This window comes from Microcaecilia unicolor, chromosome 6 (genome assembly GCF_901765095.1).
Source record: "Microcaecilia unicolor chromosome 6, aMicUni1.1, whole genome shotgun sequence".
Classification (NCBI taxonomy): domain Eukaryota; kingdom Metazoa; phylum Chordata; class Amphibia; order Gymnophiona; family Siphonopidae; genus Microcaecilia; species Microcaecilia unicolor.
In genome coordinates this window covers 306,840,115-306,860,196 of record NC_044036.1, presented here as the reverse complement: position 1 = coordinate 306,860,196, position 20,082 = coordinate 306,840,115, and the positions used below count along the sequence as shown (strand labels likewise).

Genomic DNA, 20,082 nt, shown 5'->3' with positions numbered 1-20,082 from the left:
AAATTTTAGCAGCCTGATATGAAAACAACTAGGAAAAAGACCCGTTTATATTTAACATTACTTTATAGTTAGAAATTTAAGTGAAAACCAAGTTCTCCTTGTCAGGCAGAAAGTCAGTAATGAAAACATATATAATGAGGCTAATCCATATGCAATTCTGAATATCATAGTAGATAATTTAAAGGTTATTCTGTCCTCTGAAGGCAACTAATGTAACCTCTGAAAAAGGCAGTGTTGTTCACTGGGTCAAAATACTTAATTAAAAGTAAAAATAAATGTATATTTTAATACTTAAGTAAAAGTACAGTGAAGAACACATTAAAAAATGTACTTTAGTGAAAGTAAAAAAGTTAATACTTTTTGAGTAAAAAGTAAAAGTACTGCAGCTACAATGAATGCAACTGTTGTTAACATTTTTATCCCAACAACTTTAATGCCCTACTATTCAATTCACTTTGCTTTTAGTAAAACTACATTTTTGTAAATGACTGTCACTTATGTGAGTGCACTTATGAGTCATTAATCCAGCACAGCTAAAAAGATTCAACAACTGCACTAGCAGGAAATGAATTGTTTAGTCTGATAAAACGTTCCTTCAAATCAGGCCAGTTTGCAGCATTACTGATGTGTTCTGACTGGATCTGCAGGTTTTAAATGAGGGAATCTCTGAAACACTTCACTTCCATATAGCAAAGAATACTTTATCATCATTATTGTTATTATCATCTGCATTAGAAATAGTGCTGTCTAATTCAGCACTTGCATCTTCACCTTCATCTTTGTTATCATCATCATCATCATGCTGTCTACTTCAGAGAAGGCTTAGTTGGAATCATTGTCTGTTGTTGTTCTAATAATTTTTCATCTGATGGCAAATTGTTTGAATATTTTCAAGAACTGATGCAAGAATGTCAAATGTGTGGGAACCCTTCAGTCTTAAGGCCAGGCAAACAGACTTCCTCTATCAATCCAGGGGACAGTCACCCCAATGCAGGGGCATATCTGCGTGGGGCCACAGGGGCCTGGGCCCCCGCAGATTTCGCCCTGGACCCCCCTACCGCCATCAACCCTCCCCCGCCGTCACCTACCCCCGCCAAGGTCCGCTTCCTCCTGCCTGCCGGTGCCTTTTTACTTCAGCTGGCGGGGGACCCCAACCCCCGCCAGCCCAGCCAAGGTCTTGTTTAAGTTTTCTTCCTTGTGCTGTACTGTTAAAAGCTGCATCCCTTCCCTTCCAGTTTTGGACGGAATCTGACGTCGCAGCAAGTTGACGTCTTGCACGTACAACGTGCTGCGACGTCAGACTCCGTCCAAACCTGGAAGGGAAGGGATGCAGCTTTTAACAGCACAGCACGAGGAAGAAAACTTAAACAAGACCTCGGCTGGGCTGGCGGGGGTTGGGTCCCCCGCCAGCTGAAGTAAAAGGCACCGGCAGGCAGGAGGAAGCGGACCTCGGTGGGGGTAGGTGACTGCGACGGCGGGGGAGGGTTGACGGTGGGGGGGGGTTGACGGCGGGGGGGGGGTCGGCGGTGGCGGCCGGGGGGGCTATAATGTGCCCCCTCACTCTAGCCCCTGCCCCCACTACCGCTGATCCTCAGATAAGCCCCTGCACCAATGTAAAATTTTCCATAGGATGACCAGCAGTCACCAAGAATTGCTAAAAGTTTCAGCTTCGTGTCCGTTTTAAAGTGTCCCAACTCATCACTGTTCTGTTTGGCTGGAGACCAGTAACCAGTTCAACTAACACAGGCAACTCCACTGTTCTCATAGGTTATATTCCCTGAATAGTAAAATTTAAGATAAGATGATCCAGTTTATATGACGAGGTTTGCAATAGCAAAATCCTGTTCCCAGCTTTTCTGTTTCATTTGGTTTACCAAGGAATCGTTATTTACACATCACTTCCGCTTTTACTTTTTACTTTTAACTGCAAGCATCATATGAAACTAAGGGCCCTGTTTACTAAGCCATGCTAGAGGCGCGTTAGTGCTTTTAGCGCATGCTAACCGTTAGCGCACGCTAACTGTGTAGGCGCCCACAATATTCCTATGGGCGCCTACACAGCGTGTGCTAATTTTGTGCATGTGCTAAAAAAGCTAGTGCACCTTAGTAAACAGGGCCCTAAAAGAGGTAAAAATTATTTCAGTAAAAGTAAAAGAAACAAATGTTATCCTCTACTTCTTTACAAGTAAAATAACAAAACTTTTACTTAAGTACAGTAACTAGTTAAATGTACTTACTTTACTATACAACACTGGGAAAAGGATGTTACCCAATCAAATCTGTGAGTACAGCAAAGCAACCTAGCAGCTGTAGTTTTTGTAAAGTTTGCAGATATTTTTTCAGTTTTTTTAGACCCACCAACATACAGTAAATCATAATCTGTGAAAGGACAAAAGCTTGAATAATAATCCTAAAATGATCAAATAAAAACGATTTCCTAATTTTACACAACTGACGAAGTTTCCCAAACACTTTCCTAGTTAGTAAATTAATATGAGCATCAAAAGACAATGTTGAGTAAAGGATGACCCTAGAATCTTCCTAACCTGCTTTATGTTAATAAGCCATGTGAAGGGTAATTCAGGGCACCCTCTATTTCCCGAATTCTATAAATGACACTTTAAATTGCATCCACAAATTTGGGCTAATGCCTAATTTGCACATGCAATTTTATTGAATGATGAACCAATTAGTGCCAAAAATTGGGCTCTAACATTCAATCATCAGTGCTAATTGGCATTAATTAAAATCTATTCAAGTAAATTTATGCGCCCTGATCCACGTGTAACTTTTACCATGAGCGGATCAGGGGCATTCCTGCAATTTAGATGTGTTGTTATAGAATAAGGGGGATCCCCACCTAATTTGGGCACAGGGATTTACACCAAGGTTTCGTTAGTGTAAACTGTTGCCCCTAAATGTAGTCGTGATTCCCGGTACTTAATGCTATTCTATAAACGTTGCCTAACTTTGGAGCCCTTTTACTAAGCTGCGGTAAAAGGGGCCCTACGCTAGTAGTGGCGGCCATTTTTGCCGTGCACCAGGGCCCCTTTTACTGCAGTGGGTAAAAGGGCCGAAAAAAGAAATGGTTGTGTAGTAAGTTCATATTTGCCGTACAGCTATTTGGGGGAGAGCACTCACTACCACCCATTAAGGTGGCGGTAAGGGCTCCCATGCTAACCCGGAGGTAACCAGGCAGCGTGTGACGCTGCCTGATTACTGCCGGGTAACCCCCTGGGATTAGAGGCAATATCCTGTTGTGGAATGGGACCTGATGAAAAATAGAAAACAGAGTAGGGTTAAATGGAACACATAGATGCAATGGAAGAAGGTAGATAGTGGAGTGCCCCAGGGATCTGTACTGGGACCAGTGCTTTTTAACATATTTATAAATGATCTGCAAATGGGAACGGTAAATGAGGTGATCAAATTTGTAGATGACATACAAGGCAAGGCCATGGGTATTCTACATCCTAGGTGAATGTTAAGCTGTGCCCCGCTCTATGGTGACTCAAGGCATTATCCCCTGTAGTTCAACATCTCTCCTTCTTTTTCTTCCCCTCCCTGTGTCTAACATTCCCTTTCTGTTCCCTATTCCCACCTTCTTTTTCCTCCCCTTCCCCTTGTATCCAGCCTTCCCCTTCCCTTGCTTACCTCCAAGATGTGCAGCGGTTTCTCTTCCCATCCCTACCCTCCTTTACAGGTCATCAGTGGGCTCCCCTAATCCTCCCACTCCATTGTAGAGCATCTGTTTCCTCATCCCTTCCCAGTGCATTCACTGCTGACACTGCCATCCTACCTCTGCGGGGCTCTGATTCAAACTTCCTTATATGTTCTTATAGGAGACATACCTTGTGGTCTGATTTGCCATCCTGATCGGGATCATCTTGTCTACCCTCTGGGATGTACAGTGATAATACAGAACATCAGTACACACAAGCAGTGCTTCCTGCAAGCACACACGAATAATGTCTCCTGTGTTGCTGTGTCTGTTAGTGGGAAATATATCGCCTCTGGACAGGTCACTTACATGGGATTCAAGGTAGGTGATATAGTGGAAATTAACAATGACAGTATCTATTGTATATCATCTATAAAAAGGTATTAGTGTGTTTGCTGATTATTCTAATATAAACACTACAGTCATTTGAAAAGACAGGTTTATGAGATTAAAAGGAACAGACTCTAATGAATAGGAATACGTGGAGAGGCAATTTCGATATGATGTCTAAGTCCAACTAATGTCCAAAATTCAAATAGGAAAGAAGGTCATTTTCGAAAAAGAAAAACATCTATCTTTGTTTTTGAAAATACTGTTTTGAAAAAGGTTTTGTGCTTCAGAGGTTTTGTTTTTTGGTCCATTTAAAAAAGAAAAACCAAAAAAACAAGTGCAAAATGTAGAGATTCATGCCATTGGGATGTCGGAGATGCCAGCATTTTTAGTAAACTGGTCCCCCAGACATCCCAGGAGAGCAATGGGGCACCCTAGAGGACACTTCTGTTCACTTCATAAAAATGCTCCCAGGTACACATCCCACCTTTGCTCCCTTATCTTGTCCACTGAGCCCTCAAAAACTAGGGTTACCATATTTGTCCCCCCCCCAAAAGAGGACACATGCCCCACCCCTGCCCTGCCCCTGCCCCACCACACCCGACCCTACCCCCTGTCACATACCGCCCCACCCCTTTCACACCCCACCCCACCCCCATCACACCCCCTAAGGGTGTCCTATCCTCTCTTCCCCTTACCTTACTGTACTGCCCTGGTGGTCTAGTGACCTCTTTGGGGCAGGAAAGAGCCCCCTCTTTTCTGCCCGGAATGGCTGCAGACTGTTTTGCTCCCTCCCGGATCGGCACCTATTCAAAATGGCCACCAAGAGTGACTTTGCAAGACTTCTGCAGAAGTCTCGCAAAGGCCGCCGCTTCAACTCTCGGTGGCCATTTTGAATCAGCGCCGGGACTGGAGGCAGCAAGTGACAGTCTGCAGCCGCACCGGGCAGAAAAGAGGGGGCTCTTTCCTGCCCTGAAGAGGTCAGTAGACCATTAGGCCCACCAGACTGCCCGTTTGTCTGCAAATCCGGAAAAATGGGCAGGCTGGCAAAACCTGCCTGGTTGCCCGGCCATGTCCTCAAAAAGAGGACATGTCCGGGTAAAACCGGACATATGGTAACCCTATCCAAAACCCATTCAACACCCACTGCCCCCCACTGTACACCATTATAATAGTCCTTATGGGTGAAGGGGGCACCCATATGTGGGTACAGTAGGGTTTTGGTGACTTTAGTAGGGGTCACAGTTTACCGACCACTACACTACTCCAGGGACTTGCATGATGCTCTAATAGACTTTAATATCTGAGGCTTTCATAGAGGCTGATAAGTCATATTTTTCTTCATATTTTGGAGGGTGGGGATTGGGAGGGGGGTCAGTAACCACTGGGGGGTATTGGGGAGTCATCTGGTCATTTAGGGCACCTTTTGTGCCTTATTCATTATACAATCAGGTCTAGCGCAAAACGTGTTAGTTTTAGTCCTGGATTGGTACAGATGAACATTACATTGGTACAGATGATCAAGATAATGAGCGGAGTAGAGCGGACAGATGTGAAGCGATTGTTTACACTTTCAAACAACAACAAAACCAGGGGACACAAGATGAAGCTAGAATATGGTAGATTTAAAACAAATAGGAGAAAGTTTTTCTTTACTCAGCGTGTAGTTAGACTCTGGAACTCGTTGCCGGAGAATGTAGTGACAGCAGCTGGCCTTATGGAATTTAAAGGGGGTTTGGACAGATTCCTGAGGGAAAAGTCCATTGAACATTATTAATTTGGTTTTTTTTTTTTTTTTTTGGGGGGGGGGGGGGTTGCCGGGTTTTTGAAGCCTGGATTGGCCGCTGTTGGAGACAGGATGCTGGGCTTGATGGACCCTTGGTCTTTCCCAGTATGGCGGTGCTTATGTACTTATGTTCCGTTATGGCTGAAAAACCTCTAAGGAACACCCACATCCTGCCCTTAACACACCCCATTTACATTTGAATGCACTGCAGAAGAACAGCATAGAAAAATGTATGAAAAATAGGTTTTGAAAATACTGATTTATGCCACTTTCTAGATGTTTTTTTCTTTTGAAAATGAGCCCCTTAGTAACATAGTAGATGACAGCAGATAAAGACTTGTACGGTCCATCCAGTCTGCCCAACAAGATGAACTTATAGTATAAGGTATGACATGATACTACTTGATAGTTCCACTCCACAGTTATGTACTGATCACATGTGTAATTTATGAGAATAATGATATATATGTACCTATGTTTGCACATTTGTGCATATGTCAAAATTCTGCCTATACACGTTTCCCTAGTTACATATGGCTTGTCGAGACTCACACATACATAACTTAAGACTACTATAAGCTATGTTTATATCTTTGGCACTTAGGTTCACATACCCAGCTCTATGATTGGTGTAAGTGCACAAGCCTGAATTACCGATGTGTATTTTCACTCTTGTGCTAGTATTCTATAAAGGATAGTAGCCACCTATGTTGCTTTATAGAATAGGCTCCTGGTAGGTGCCCAGTTATAGAACTGTCCCATTTTTATTAACATGTAACATTCATAAACACAGACAAATTGAATGTTTTTACAGTTCATCATGACTGTCTCTTGCATGGTATAAAAGAAACTAGTAATCCATGCAGTAAGTTTTGCAAAATGTCATTATGTAGGACATGTGCAGTTTGAGGTGGGGAGGGAAAAATCACTTTTACCAGCTTTCTTCCTCATCAACATGTTCCTGTGTAGACACAGAATTAAACTGTGAAAGGAATGGGATAGTCCCTCTGGATAATAAAAGCAGTAAAGTGTGGGGTACAAATGTAATAAATAATAATAATAATAATCTTATGTGTTGTTGGTGTGTGTGTGTGTTAATTGTGTATTATATGTTACGCATTGAACATATGTATTGGTTCAGAAAAGTGGTATAAAGGTTTTTATAAATAAATAAAGAGACTGGAGCAGTAGTACATTTGTCATCCTAGAATCTGATTCCAATAACAGATACTTCTGAAACACACAAGCTTCCAGTCTGTTATAAGCAAGGTTTCTTCTAGGAAGACTTGCTATCAAGAAGAGCTAGAGTGCTCAGACAATAACTACAGTGCCTTTACTGAAAAAATGTACATTGCTTAAAAACTTAAAATTAAGATCATGTACCATACTGTATAAAGTAGTAAAGTTCTTTATTAAGTTTAATGCTAGCCATTTACTTGTGCTAGAAATTAATGTCTAGACTACAGTGAGCTCAGGTAAAGTGCTTATTCTCTAACTTGCTCACGATACTTTGATTGAAGTGTCATCTCTTTTTAACATATTCTATAAACTCTTTGCCTTCAGGTTTAAACTTCTTTTGTTCTGATTTGTTTCAACTGTAGGCAGATATCAACCTGTGGGACTATGCTAAGAAACAGTTGCTTGCTACCCTGACAATCCACAAGGTCAAAGTTCAAGCTCTATCATTCTCTCCAAATGATCTGTACTTATTGTCACTGGGTGGAATAGATGACGGCAGGTAAAAAATTGTATTTCTACAGGATGAAAGCTGAAACTTTTAAATGTTCTTGGATGTCTCAAAACATAGGATTTCCAGTAATCATGTAGGTTGGAGAGACTAACGTTAGACCTTTGTACGCCAATTTGCAAAAAGACCATCCAAAATGAACTGCTTTGCATAATTTTGCATCATGACAGTTCATATTTCTATGCATCTACCCCTGGATCTATGTATGTCGCTCAAAATTGTGCGCAGAAATTTGAATGCACACACAATTTAATTGAGTAATGAGCCTATTAATGCCAATAATTGGGCACTAACAATCAGTTATTTGCATCAGTTGGCAACAATTTGGATTTACGCGTGCATCTTGCTAAATGCTATTCTACAAAGATGCACGTTTAAATCTTATAACGTGCAATTGAAAAGGGACGTGGGCATAGGAGGAGAATGGGCAGGTCGGGGGCATTCACTAAAGATGCACACGTTATTATAGAATTCGAGGGATCTGTGCCTAATTTACGCACGAGGATTTACAGTACATTTCAGTTGGTGTAAATTCTCGCATCCAAAGTTGGGTGCAGTTCCCGGAGCTACGCACTATTCAAAAAATGGCACCCAACTCAGAGCACTGTAAATAGAATAGCACTCAGCGATCAGTTTAGGGCGCCATTTACAGAATCTAGTCCTTAGGGGGCAATTGTGTAACTTAGTGCCCGCAGATATATGCCATTTGTGCGTGTATATGTACAGAATACCATCACTTTTGTGGGTAAGTGTAGAATTATGTGTGCAAGTGGCAGCAAAGCAACTAAATGCTGTTCTGTAGGGCTGTGCACAAGTGGCATAGTGTGTAAGTGCAAGGAGGGCATTCACATGGCTGGAGTGTCATGGCAGGGCTGCCACTTAATCATGCATAAATGATGCATGCCTTTTGCATTTCAATGCCAGCAGTTATGCCAGGTCTATGGCTGGTGTAGCAGTGGGTGCCTAACTTATAGGCATGCTAATGCTGGGTTATGCTAGTATGAACGTTTTGAAAACTGCTACATGCCAATTTTAGCACAGGAGAACTTATTTGTATCCGTAGAAATGCATTGCACACAGAGACACCACTAACCTGCAGGAAATCCCACGGGTTACTAAATTGGTCTCTGTGTCATATACTGCTTTACTTAAGATGTCTAGTTGCATATTTCGGTCATCCTGAAAAACCTACAGCCTTTGATTTACGACAACCACTTCTGCTTTGGTCAATAATTAGCAGCAGTTACACAAACTTGCTGCTCTTAAACCTTGTCTTTGAATTTCTCCAATATTTATGTGAGTTGGTAAGATGAGCAGGGTTCATTTGCTATCTTTATGCAGATGACATCCAAATCCATTTCCCAGTTGTAAGAGGTGGCCAGAAAGAATTGAGTGCTATGAATGCCTGTCTCCAGGAGCTCTCTGACTGGTTGCAGGTGCATGAGTTACAGCTGAATATGCCAAAATCAGAGGTCTTGTGAGTGACAAGTTGTGAGGCGAACCCACTTCTTCAGTTGGAGATAGACAGGGTGGGCATTTAATAAGCCTATAAAGTAAAGGATTTGAGTGTTTGGTTGAATGAGGGTTTGACCATGGATGCAGAGGTAGCAGCTGTAATAAAAATGACATATTGGAAGCTGAAGATGATCTGGCAGCTTCGGCTGTATTTATTGTCATTGGATTTAGCAATGGTCTTATGATCTCTCACTTGAATTACTGCAATCTGGCAGGGCCGTGCCTAGGGTCTCTGGCGCCCCCCTGCAGACTATCAGTTGGCGCCCCCCCCCCCCCCCCGGTGAAAATGATCGCTCACCACTTGCCACACTGACAGGAACTGCCAGCAATATTCTTAGAAACAAATTGCTATACATTGCAAAATAAGATAGCAGATGTAAATTCTCAAAGTGGACATATTCCAAACGCTAAAATGAAAATAAAATGATTTTTTTTTACCTTTGTTGTCTGGTGACTTTCTTTTTCCGATCATGCTGGCCCAGTATCTGAGTCTGCTGCTATCTGTCCTCTTAACTCCATTTCCAGGGCTTCCTTTCCATTTATTTCTTTACTTTCCTCCTTTCTTCTTCATTTCTTGCTCTATATCCATTTCCAGCAATTTCTTCTCTCTCCCTGGGTCCTGCCCTCCCGTCCATGTCCATTCTTGTCCCTCTCTGCCCTTCCCTCCTCCATCCATAGCCAGCAATCCTCCTCTCTCCCCTCCCCTCCATTTCCAGCAAATTGTCCTCTCCCTGGGCCCCCATGTCCATCCTTGTCCCTCTCTGCCCTTCCCTCCTCCATCCATAGCCAGCAATCCTCCTCTCTCCCCTCCCCTCCATTTCCAGCAATTTGTCCTCTCCCTGGGCCCCCATGTCCATCCTTGTCCCTCTCTGCCCTTCCCTCCTCCATCCATAGCCAGCAATCCTCCTCTCTCCCCTCCCCTCCATTTCCAGCAAATTGTCCTCTCCCTGGGCCCCCATGTCCATCCTTGTCCCTCTCTGCCCTTCCCTGCTGCATCCATAGCTAGCAATCCTCCTCTCTCCCCTCCCCTTCCCTTCCAGCAATTTGTCCTCTCCCTGGGCCCTGCTGCTGCCCTCCCATCCATGCCTCTCTGCCCTCCCATCCATGCCTGTCAGCAATTCTCTCCCCTGCTCTGCCCTCTCCCCTCCTGTCCAGTGATTTCTTCTCTCTCCCTGCCCTGCATCCATACATGGCCAACAATTCTTCTCTCCCCTGCCCTCCCCCCTACATGTGGCAGGCTGCAGCGTTTTTGCGAGGCAGCTCTGGCTCTCCCTCCTTCCTTCCTTCCTTCCTTGGTTCCCGCTCTGGCTCCCCGATCAGCAGCCCCCCCCCCCCCCCCGCGTGTTTTAACCTTTACGCGATGTCAATCAATGAAGAACGCACAACAGACTCGTTTCCAGCTTCTCTCTTCACACAGTGTCCCGCCCTCGCGGGAACAGGAAATGCATCATCGCTGACGCTGAAGGCGGGACACTGTGTGAAGAGAGAAGCTGGAAACGAGTCTGGTGTGCGTTCTTCATTGATTGACATCGCGTAAAGGTTAAAACACGCGGTGGGGGGGGGAGGGGGCTGCTGATCGGGGAGCCAGAGCAGGAACTAAGGAAGGAAGGAGGGAGAGCCCGAGCTGCCTCGCAAAAGCGCTACGCTTGTGAGGGCAGCAGAGACGTCCGAAGTCCACGATTGGGCTGGGGCGCGGGGGCGAGGGTAAGCACCGCGGCGGCGCCCTCCAGAGGTGGGCGCCCCCCTGCGGCGCTTACCTCGCTTACCGCATCGGCACGGCCCTGCAATCTGGTGTACCTGGGTTTCTCCAAAAGGAACATCTTCAAAGAACCAGCAGTGAACCACTACATACTCTGTTCCAAATCATATAAACAACATAGGAGGTTTTTTTTGGAGGGAAAAGACCTCACTTTGGCTTCAACTCATGTTTGGCTAAATAAACCTCCAAAACCTCCAAATTTTAAAGTGATTTAAAGTTTGACTAATGCATTTCAGATGATCCACTGTACACTCTTTCTGTCTAGCTCAGTGGCTCCCGAACCTGGTCCTAAAGACACCCCTGCCAGTCAGGTTTTCAGGATATCCACAATGAATATTCATAAGAGAGATTTGCATGTAGTAGAGGCAATGCATGCAAATCTCTCTCATGAATATTCATTGTGGATATCCTGAAAACCTGACTGCCTGGGATGCCTCCAGGACCAGGTTTGGGAACCACTGCTCTAGCTCATTTGCTAAATCACCAGATATTGCAGTGTTTCCCATCCAGCCCTGGAGTACCCCTTGGCAGTGAAGTTTTCAGGATATCCACAATGAATATGCAGGAACTTGATTTGCATACACTGCCTCCATTATATGCAGATCTCTTTCATACATATTCAGTGTGGATATCCTAAAAACCTGACTGGCAAGGGGTACTTCAGGACCGGACTTGGGGAAGCCCTGCTTTATTGAACTGTGTTAGAAGGAAAAAAGGAACTTTTCATTCTTTTAGTTATTTGCCGTACCTGTGTATTTTACTGTCCATATTTTTGTGTGAAAAGATTATAAAATAGTGGATGTGGATGAAAGATGTGTCTGATCGTGGAAGTGGAAGTGTTTGTAGTAATGAGCATTCTATCACTAGGGTTGTCAAGGCAAAATATCTATATTTTAATCAAAAAGTGAATGAAACAAGCTTGTAAGTCCTGCAGTACTGCGTTACTCCATATTACATCTACTCAGAGCATCGTTTAATGTTATGTTTAATTGATAAACCTCTCGCAGCCTCCGGCAGGCTGCTAAAAATCCAGTCTAACTTGAGCCTGATTCCATTTATGACAACTTTTTCATTCAATTATATGGCACTAGAAATACAGCTTGTTGGATTTAATTTTCAAAGTTATCATTAAGACCTGTAGTTCCTTTCCCCTCCATCCCAAACAGATGCATAGAAAGGATCTAGCTCACCACTGCTTTATTTCTCAGCATTCTTTATTCTGAGTTAATATATGTTGTTTCCTGTCTCTTATTGTATCCGTGAGACAGGCATACCTTAGTTTCTTAGAAACCATGAATTTTGTACTTGTATATATTGTGTATTGTTTGTTAGTTTGTAAACTGGAGGGGTGGGGAAGGGGTAAAGCATGCAAAACCCTTACCCCCCACCCCCCATCACCAAGGTTTTGGAATATCCAGATAATGAGTCAATCTATATCGTTAACCCTCAAAATGGATTCCTTATACATTTTTACCTCTGTAGTGGGGTCACCAGGATGAGTTTTGGAAACTGCAGTGCTCACATCCACTTTCTAGCCCCCTCCCCCTTCTTTTTATAACAAGCCTAAACATGCTTCCAAGCCAACTGCCATCCTTTAGTGTGTTTCATAATTCTGACACTATCATTATTTTGAACTGAACTATTTGAATGTCCGCTATTAGCACATCTTTAGTATGTGTTTTTTCTCATTTCAGTGTGATTTTATGGAATGTAGCAAAACGAGAAGCTATCTGCGGAAGCCCGGCTTCCCCAGTCAGAGTTGGAAATACCCTGACAGTGGCGTTCTGCAATAAGACTGATGAGGTCTTCATGTCAGGTGGAGAGTAAGTGTCAATAATTTGGGGGGGAGCGACACATTCCCTCTCCCTCCCCCACCCTGCACAAGTTAAAAATACTTTTGATGGCGGAGATGCTGAAGCCCTGCCAGCCAAACAAATTCAAGGTCCGAGCTCTTTCTTGTGTTCTGCTGTAATCAGAAGCCGGCAGCTTGCCTCCAGCTGCTGATGCCGGGACTCACAGAGAAGTTCCGGCGTCAGCAGCTGGAAGCACGCCACTGGCACAAGAAGGAAGATGAGTGGCTCAGGCACCGAATTTATTTAGCTGGCTGGGCTTTGGAATGCCCAACCATTTAACATGGTGTTGTAGGTTTGGGGGGGGGCCTGAGCAGTGGTGTGCTGGAGCAGGCTCTCACAGGTTCTCGAGAGCCGTTTGTTAAGTTTTTAAGAATTTTGGGAGCCGGTTCTCCATGGCTACTTTAACAAATGGATCCCAAAATGTGGGCTTGGGCCCCTCCTGAATTCTCTTTTACTTTGCTGGCGAGAGAGAGCCCCCTGTTAACAATTTACCAGCACACCCCTGGGCCTGAGCCCAAAGTGGGAGGTCCAGCCCCCAACACCCCCGTGGCTATGCCACAGGGCTGAACAGCACAGTAGCTTCTGCATGAAGCAGCTCCCCCTGCATGTGCTTCCCATGTCAGCAGTGTGTGTTCTGCAACATTCTGTTTACCACCCGATTGCTGCCGCTTTCTGCTTCACTAAATCATGGCAAAGAGAAAAGGTGCCAGCCAGTGTAGAAGGAAACATGGCTACAATGGTATATGGGCTGAGGCAATAAAGGCAAGGGATTCATGGAAGGTCCTGATCACATATGTGATGAAAAAGGTAAATTTTGTGCAGGGGAAGAATTCTGTTACAAATCAGTCCTTGGTACCTTGCAGTCTTATAGCTCCACCTCTGGCTTTCTTCCTTTTTCCAAGTACCTGACACAGCTTATCACCTCACTTTGTCGTTAGCTATATTCTCTTCCACCCTCACTTTTGCTGTCCTGATTTCTCAGGTATACTTTGTATAGACCCACATAGCAGTACTGTGTTCTGTTCTGGAGATCTTATTTTCAGAAGTCCATTGAGAAGGCGGAAGTAATTCAGAAAAGGTCTATTAAAATGATACAAGGTCTGCAGTACAATCTCTTCAAAGAAAGACAATGTTTTTCAAACCCTAGTGACAGGGGATATGAAAGATGAATACATTTGGATAGTTGACAGGTTTCAGTAAAGTATGGGAAGGTGCACTTTTTCATAGAAAAGAAAATTCAAGTGCAAGGAAACGTGAGAAAGTACATATTCCATATCATCAAGCTGATCAATCCATAGACTGGTGGGTTGTGTCCATCTACCAGCAGGTGGAGATAGAGAGCAAACTTTTGCCTCCCTATATGTGGTCATGTGCTGCCGGAAACTCCTCAGTATGTTCTCTATCTCAGCAGGTGGTGGTCACACACAGCAGCAGCTCTGGCTAGGCCTCCAAGCCTAATTTTTAGGTTTTGTTGAGTGCCTGGGGTTGAGGGCTCTTTTGAGCAAGTGCAAACCTGGTGGTGCCAGGTCCCTCCTTTTCTCCCCCCTCCCGCTGGCTCCGTTAAAAAAAAAAAAAAATTTTTGAACGTCCTTAAAGGCGTTTATTTCGACGTTTATTTAAGCGTCTATTGCAGCTACTCACTGGGACACCAGGTCGTTACAACTCGGAGCGGACAGCAGGTAATTTTTACCTTTTTATAGCGGGCAGGGGGTTCCCCGATTCTTCTCCTCGTGGCATATGGCGTCGGAGGGCGAGGGCGCAAAGGGTCGCTCCCCGGGTCGCTTGAGCGCTTCTAGAGGGGATGCGGGGGTCTTAAAGCCTGATTCGCCCTTGTTGGGTGACAGTTTCGTGACCGATGAATGTCCCGGTCCTTCCTCCGGCGTGGCGGTTTTTTCCCGCCATAAACGCCCATCACCCGCTCCTCGCCTCCGCCATCTTGGCCGGCCACGCGGCTCGGACGGCTTCTTCTTGGGCCGCCCTTGAGGTTGGAGACATTAATGCCATGAACGCCCTTAATTTGGGCGACGGCACAGAAGCGGCTAAAGTTAAGAGCCGTTCTTCCCGCGCGGCTCCTTCGCGGAGTTTCGCGCCGGACGCCATTTTGGATGCGCAGCATGTCTCTCCCCCGCTATTGCGAGCGCCGGTTGAGAGTGCGTCTAGGGCTGTTGCCCAGGCTGCGGAAGTGCACAGTCTGGGGGGTTTCTCCCCCGAGTTTGTTTTGCTGCTGCATCAGGCCTTCCTCATGCACAACGCTGCCCCTGCTCCCTCGTCTGGTAAAGAGGTTGAGGTTCCCAGAGGTAAACGCCCTCGGGTTGATTCCCAGGCCTTGGAGGAATTTGTCTCCTCCGATGTAGATGAGGGCAGCGTGTCTGAGGTCTCCCAACGGTCCTTTGCGGATTCCTTGGAGGAGACGGATCCCCGCTCGGATGGAGCGGATGACCCCTCTGCAGCGCGGCTTTTTAGCCCAGAGGATTTGCCCAACCTGTTGTTACAGGCCATGGACACTTTGAAGATTTCCTCTCCGGAGGACGTCTCTCCCTCAGCCCCTGTTGGCTCTGCCATTATGCTGGGGACGAAGCGCCCGCCTAGAACCTTCCACGTGCATGATGCCATGCACACCTTAATTTCGGCTCAATGGGATGTCCCAGAAGCGAGCCTTAAAGTGGCTAGGGCTATGTCCCGCCTCTATCCTTTGGCTGTGAGTGAACGTGAGGCCTATCTGTGGCCTACCGTGGATTCTTTAATCACTGCGGTGACTAAGAAAACGGCGTTGCCGGTGGAAGGTGGCACGGCCCTAAGGACGCCCAAGACAGAAGATTGGAGGCGGCCTTAAGGTCGTCCTTTGAGGCGGCTGCTTTAAGTTTGCAGGCCTCAGTTTGCGGCTCCTATGTGGCCAGGGCGTGCCTGACTATGGTGCAGCGGGCTTCCCCCTCGGATCATTCCTTGAGGGCTGATTGGCCGGCCCTGGAATCGGGCTTAGCCTATTTGGCAGACTTGCTGTATGATGTCTTGAGGGCCTCAGCTAAAGGCATGGCTCAGACAATCTCTGCGCGGCGGTGGCTTTGGCTGAAACATTGGTCTGCTGACCACGCCTCTAAATCCCGCCTGGCTAGGTTGCCTTTTAAAGGCAAGCTGCTCTTTGGGGTCGAGCTGGACAAAATCGTGACCGATCTCGGCACGTCTAAGGGCAAGAAATTACCAGAGGTCAGGGCTCGGGCTAGTACTCGTCCCGGTACCTCCAGAGGACGGTTGCAGGAAGCCCGTCGGTACCGCCCGGGCAAGTCGGGTTCCTCTGCCCCCTCTTCCTTCAAGAGGAATTTCTCCCCCAAGCAGCCTTCCTTTCGCAGAGACCGCCGTCCCGGAGGTGCTCCCTCCGGTCCTCCCCCAGGGTCTCGTACCCAATGACGGGGTCTTGGTCCACGCCCCAGTGCAGATTGGAGGACGGCTGTCCTCGTTTCTGGGCGAGTGGACCACAATAACTTCAGACGCGTGGGTGCTGGAAGTCATCAGAGACGGCTACAAACTAGAGTTCTGCCGACCCTTAAAAGACGGGTTTGTACTCTCTCCCTGCAAGTCTCCGGTCAAAGCTGTGGCAGTGCAGCAGACCTTGGACAATCTGATCCGCCTGGGCGCGGTCGTTCCGGTGCCAGAAAGTCAGCTTAGCAAGGGACGTTACTCCATTTACTTTGTGGTACCAAAGAAAGGAGGTTCTGTCCGGCCTATCCTCGACCTCAAAGGGGTCAATCGGGCCTTGAAAGTGCGGCACTTTTGCATGGAGACTCTCCGCTCTGTTATAGCGGCAGTGAAGGCAGGAGAGTTCCTGGCATCCTTGGACATCAAGGAAGCGTACCTGCATATTCCCATCTGGCCTCCTCATCAACGCTTTCTGCGTTTTGCAGTCCTGGGATGACACTTCCAGTTCAGAGCCCTCCCTTTCGGGTTGGCTACTGCTCCGCGGACCTTTTCCAAAGTAATGGTGGTCATCGCGGCCTTCCTACGAAAGGAAGGGGTACAAGTCCATCCTTATCTGGACGACTGGTTGATCCGAGCCCCCTCTTATGCAGAGTGCGGCAAAGCTGTGGACCGGGTAGTTGCTCTTTTGAGCTCCCTGGGATGGATCATCAACTGGGAGAAGAGCCAGCTGCGCCCGACTCAGTCCCTGGAGTACCTGGGAGTTTGATTCGACACCCAAGTGGGCAGAGTGTTCCTGCCAGACAATCGGATTGTCAAACTTCAGGCTCAGGTGGACCAGTTCCTAGTAGCCTCTCCCCTTCGGGCTTGGGACTATGTGCAGCTGTTGGGCTCTATGACGGCCACGATGGAAGTTGTGCCCTGGGCCAGGGCTCATATGAGACCACTTCAACACTCTTTGCTGCAGCGCTGGACTCCGATGTCGGAGGATTATGCTGTGCGCCTTCCCTTGGACCCAGCAGTGCGCAAGGCGCTGAGCTGGTGGATGCAGACAGACAAGTTGTCTGCGGGAATGCCTCTGGTGACCCCAGAGTGGATTGTCGTCACGACGGACGCCTCGTTGTCGGGCTGGGGAGCCCACTGCTTGGGAAGGACAGCGCAGGGGCTCTGGTCTCCTGCAGAGGCAAAGTGGTCTATCAACCTCCTGGAACTCAGAGCCATTCGGTTGGCGCTTTTGGAGTTCATCCCGGTACTGGTGTTGAAGCCTGTACGGGTCCTGTCGGACAATGCCACGGCTGTGGCCTATGTCAACCGCCAGGGAGGTACCAAGAGCGCCCCTGTAGCCAAGGAGGCTATGAATCTTTGCCAGTGGGCGGAAGCGAACCTGGAGCAGCTTTCAGCGGCCCACATTGCCGGAGTCATGAATGTCAAGGCGGACTTTCTCAGTCGCCATACCTTGGAGCCCGGAGAGTGGCAGCTATCTGCTCAGGCGTTCTTGGACATCACGAAGCGCTGGGGCCAGCCGAGCCTAGATCTGATGGCGTCATCGGCCAATTGCCAAGTGCCGCGCTTTTTCAGCAGAGGACGGGACCCTCGATCCCTGGGAGTAGATGCTCTTCTCCAACAGTGGCCGACACAAGAGCTTCTCTATGTGTTCCCGCCCTGGCCCATGTTGGGCAGGGTGCTAGACCGGGTGGCAAAGCATCCCGGCAGGGTAATCCTGGTGGGTCCGGATTGGCCCAGGCGTCCCTGGTATGCGGACTTGATCAGGCTCTCAGTCGACGATCCTCTGCGGCTGCCAGTGGAGCAGGGCCTGTTACATCAGGGTCCCGTGGTGATGGAGGATCCCTCCCCCTTTGGTCTTACGGCCTGGCTATTGAGCGGCAGCGTCTGAGGAAGAAGGGCTTCTCAGACAAGGTCATCGCCACTATGCTGAGAGCGAGGAAGCGCTCTACTTCTACTGCTTACGCCAGGGTTTGGCGTATCTTTGCAGCGTGGTGTGAAGCAGGCTCACTTTCTCCCTTCACTGCTCCAATTTCTTCAGTGTTGGCGTTCCTGCAAGAAGGTCTGGAGAAAGGCCTGTCGCTCAGTTCCCTTAAAGTCCAGGTAGCGGCTCTGGCTTGCTTCAGGGGCCGCCTGAAGGGTGCTTCCCTGGCTTCGCAGCCAGATGTGGTGCGCTTTCTCAAGGGAGTTAATCACCTGCGCCCTCCTCTGCACTCAGTGGTGCCTGCGTGGAATCTCAACCTGGTACTAAGAGCATTGCAGAAGCCGCCTTTTGAACCCTTGTCGAGGGCATCTCTGAAAGACCTGACGTTGAAAGCAGTCTTTTTGGTGGCTATCACTTCAGCCAGAAGGGTTTCCGAGCTCCAGGCGCTCTCATGTCGAGAGCCTTTTCTGCAGTTCACTGAGGCAGGAGTGACTATTCGCACAGTGCCTTCCTTCCTGCCCAAGATTGTTTCTCGCTTCCATGTGAATCAGCAGCTCTGTCTCCCTTCCTTTCGTAGGGAGGACTACCCAGAGGAGTACTCTGCTCTTAAATATCTGGATGTGAGACGAGTCATCATCAGATACTTGGAAGTGACCAACGATTTCCGGAAATCGGATCATCTGTTTGTCCTGTTTGCAGGTCCTCGTAAGGGTCTGCAGGCTGCTAAGCCTACAGTGGCAAGATGGGTCAAGGAAGCCATTGCAGCGGCTTATGTGGCCGCGGGGAAGGTGCCGCCTATCCAGCTGAAGGCTCACTCCACGAGAGCTCAGGCGGCCTCGATGGCAGAGGCCGGATCCGTCTCCTTGGAAGAGATATGCAAGGCGGCAACTTGGGCTTCGGCTCATACATTCTCCAAGCATTACCGTTTGACTGTGGCTGCACGGGCGGAGGCCCGGTTTGGAGCTTCAGTGTTGAGGTCAGGGATTTCAATGTCCCGCCCTGGGTGAGTACTGCTTCGGTACATCCCACCAGTCTATGGATTGATCAGCTTGATGATATGGAAGGTAAAATTATGTATAATCATACCTGATAATTTTCTTTCCATTAATCATAGCTGATCAATCCATAGCCCCGCCCAGATATCTGTATTGTTTTTATTCTGGTTGCATTTCAGGTTCAAGTTTAGTCTTCAGTTACTTCAGAAAGACTTCGTGTTCAAGTTTTTTCACTTGGATTCTTCAAGAGTTAAGACGAGTTTGTGTTACAGTGAGCTGCTGCATTCCTCTCCCCTCCGTTTTACGGGGCTGGATTGAGACTTAAAATTCTGCCGGCACTCCCTCCCGCTTCGTGCGGCTGTAGGGCAGCTTTGTACCCCTCCCGCTTCGGCGGTGTTAGGGTCAGTCAGCTCCTCCCGCGGTTGCGGTTGCAGGATAAGCCAGATCCCCCCGCATCGGCGGGTGTGGTGTCCCTCCCCCGCTCCGCGGGGATGAGCTGGACGGATTCCCCTCCCCCACTTGTGTGGGGATGAGCTGGGTTAATTCCCCTCCCCCGTTTCGGCGGTGGTGAGCTGGGCAGAGTGTCCCTTCGTGGGTGTAATTCTCTAAGTGCTGAGTCCTGCGGATGGAGCTTTGATATCGACATACTGAGGAGTTTCCGGCAGCACATGACCACATATAGGGAGGCAAAAGTTTGCTCTCTATCTCCACCTGCTGGTAGATGGACACAACCCACCAGTCTATGGATTGATCAGCTATGATTAATGGAAAGAAAATTATCAGGTATGATTATACATAATTTTACCTTTACTGAGAAGCTAGTAGATGCCAGGAATAGCCTACCAGCAAAGGTAATGGCAACCAAAAACAAAATAGAATTTAAACCTGCTTGGGACAGACAATGAATGCAGAGGTATTGAGGGGGCTCAAGTGTTTGCTCAGTCATATAAAACTGTAGAGAACCAAGAAGGGGAGAACACAAACCAGTGAGCAGAAAGTGGTACTGTGAATAGATTTCAGGATACCAAAACCAAACAG

The 20,082-nt window shown here is 47.3% G+C and overlaps 1 protein-coding gene across 1 annotated transcript in view; it reads left to right on the top strand.

Moving 5' to 3' along the window:
• CFAP52 (cilia and flagella associated protein 52) overlaps positions 1-20,082 on the top strand; it is a 60,373-nt gene that overhangs the window by 10,819 nt on the left and 29,472 nt on the right. The window contains exons 2-4 of the mRNA XM_030206316.1: positions 3,843-4,042; positions 7,439-7,575; positions 12,553-12,681. Coding sequence (XP_030062176.1) covers positions 3,843-4,042; positions 7,439-7,575; positions 12,553-12,681 — 466 coding nt within the window. The remainder of the gene's footprint in view (positions 1-3,842; positions 4,043-7,438; positions 7,576-12,552; positions 12,682-20,082) is intronic.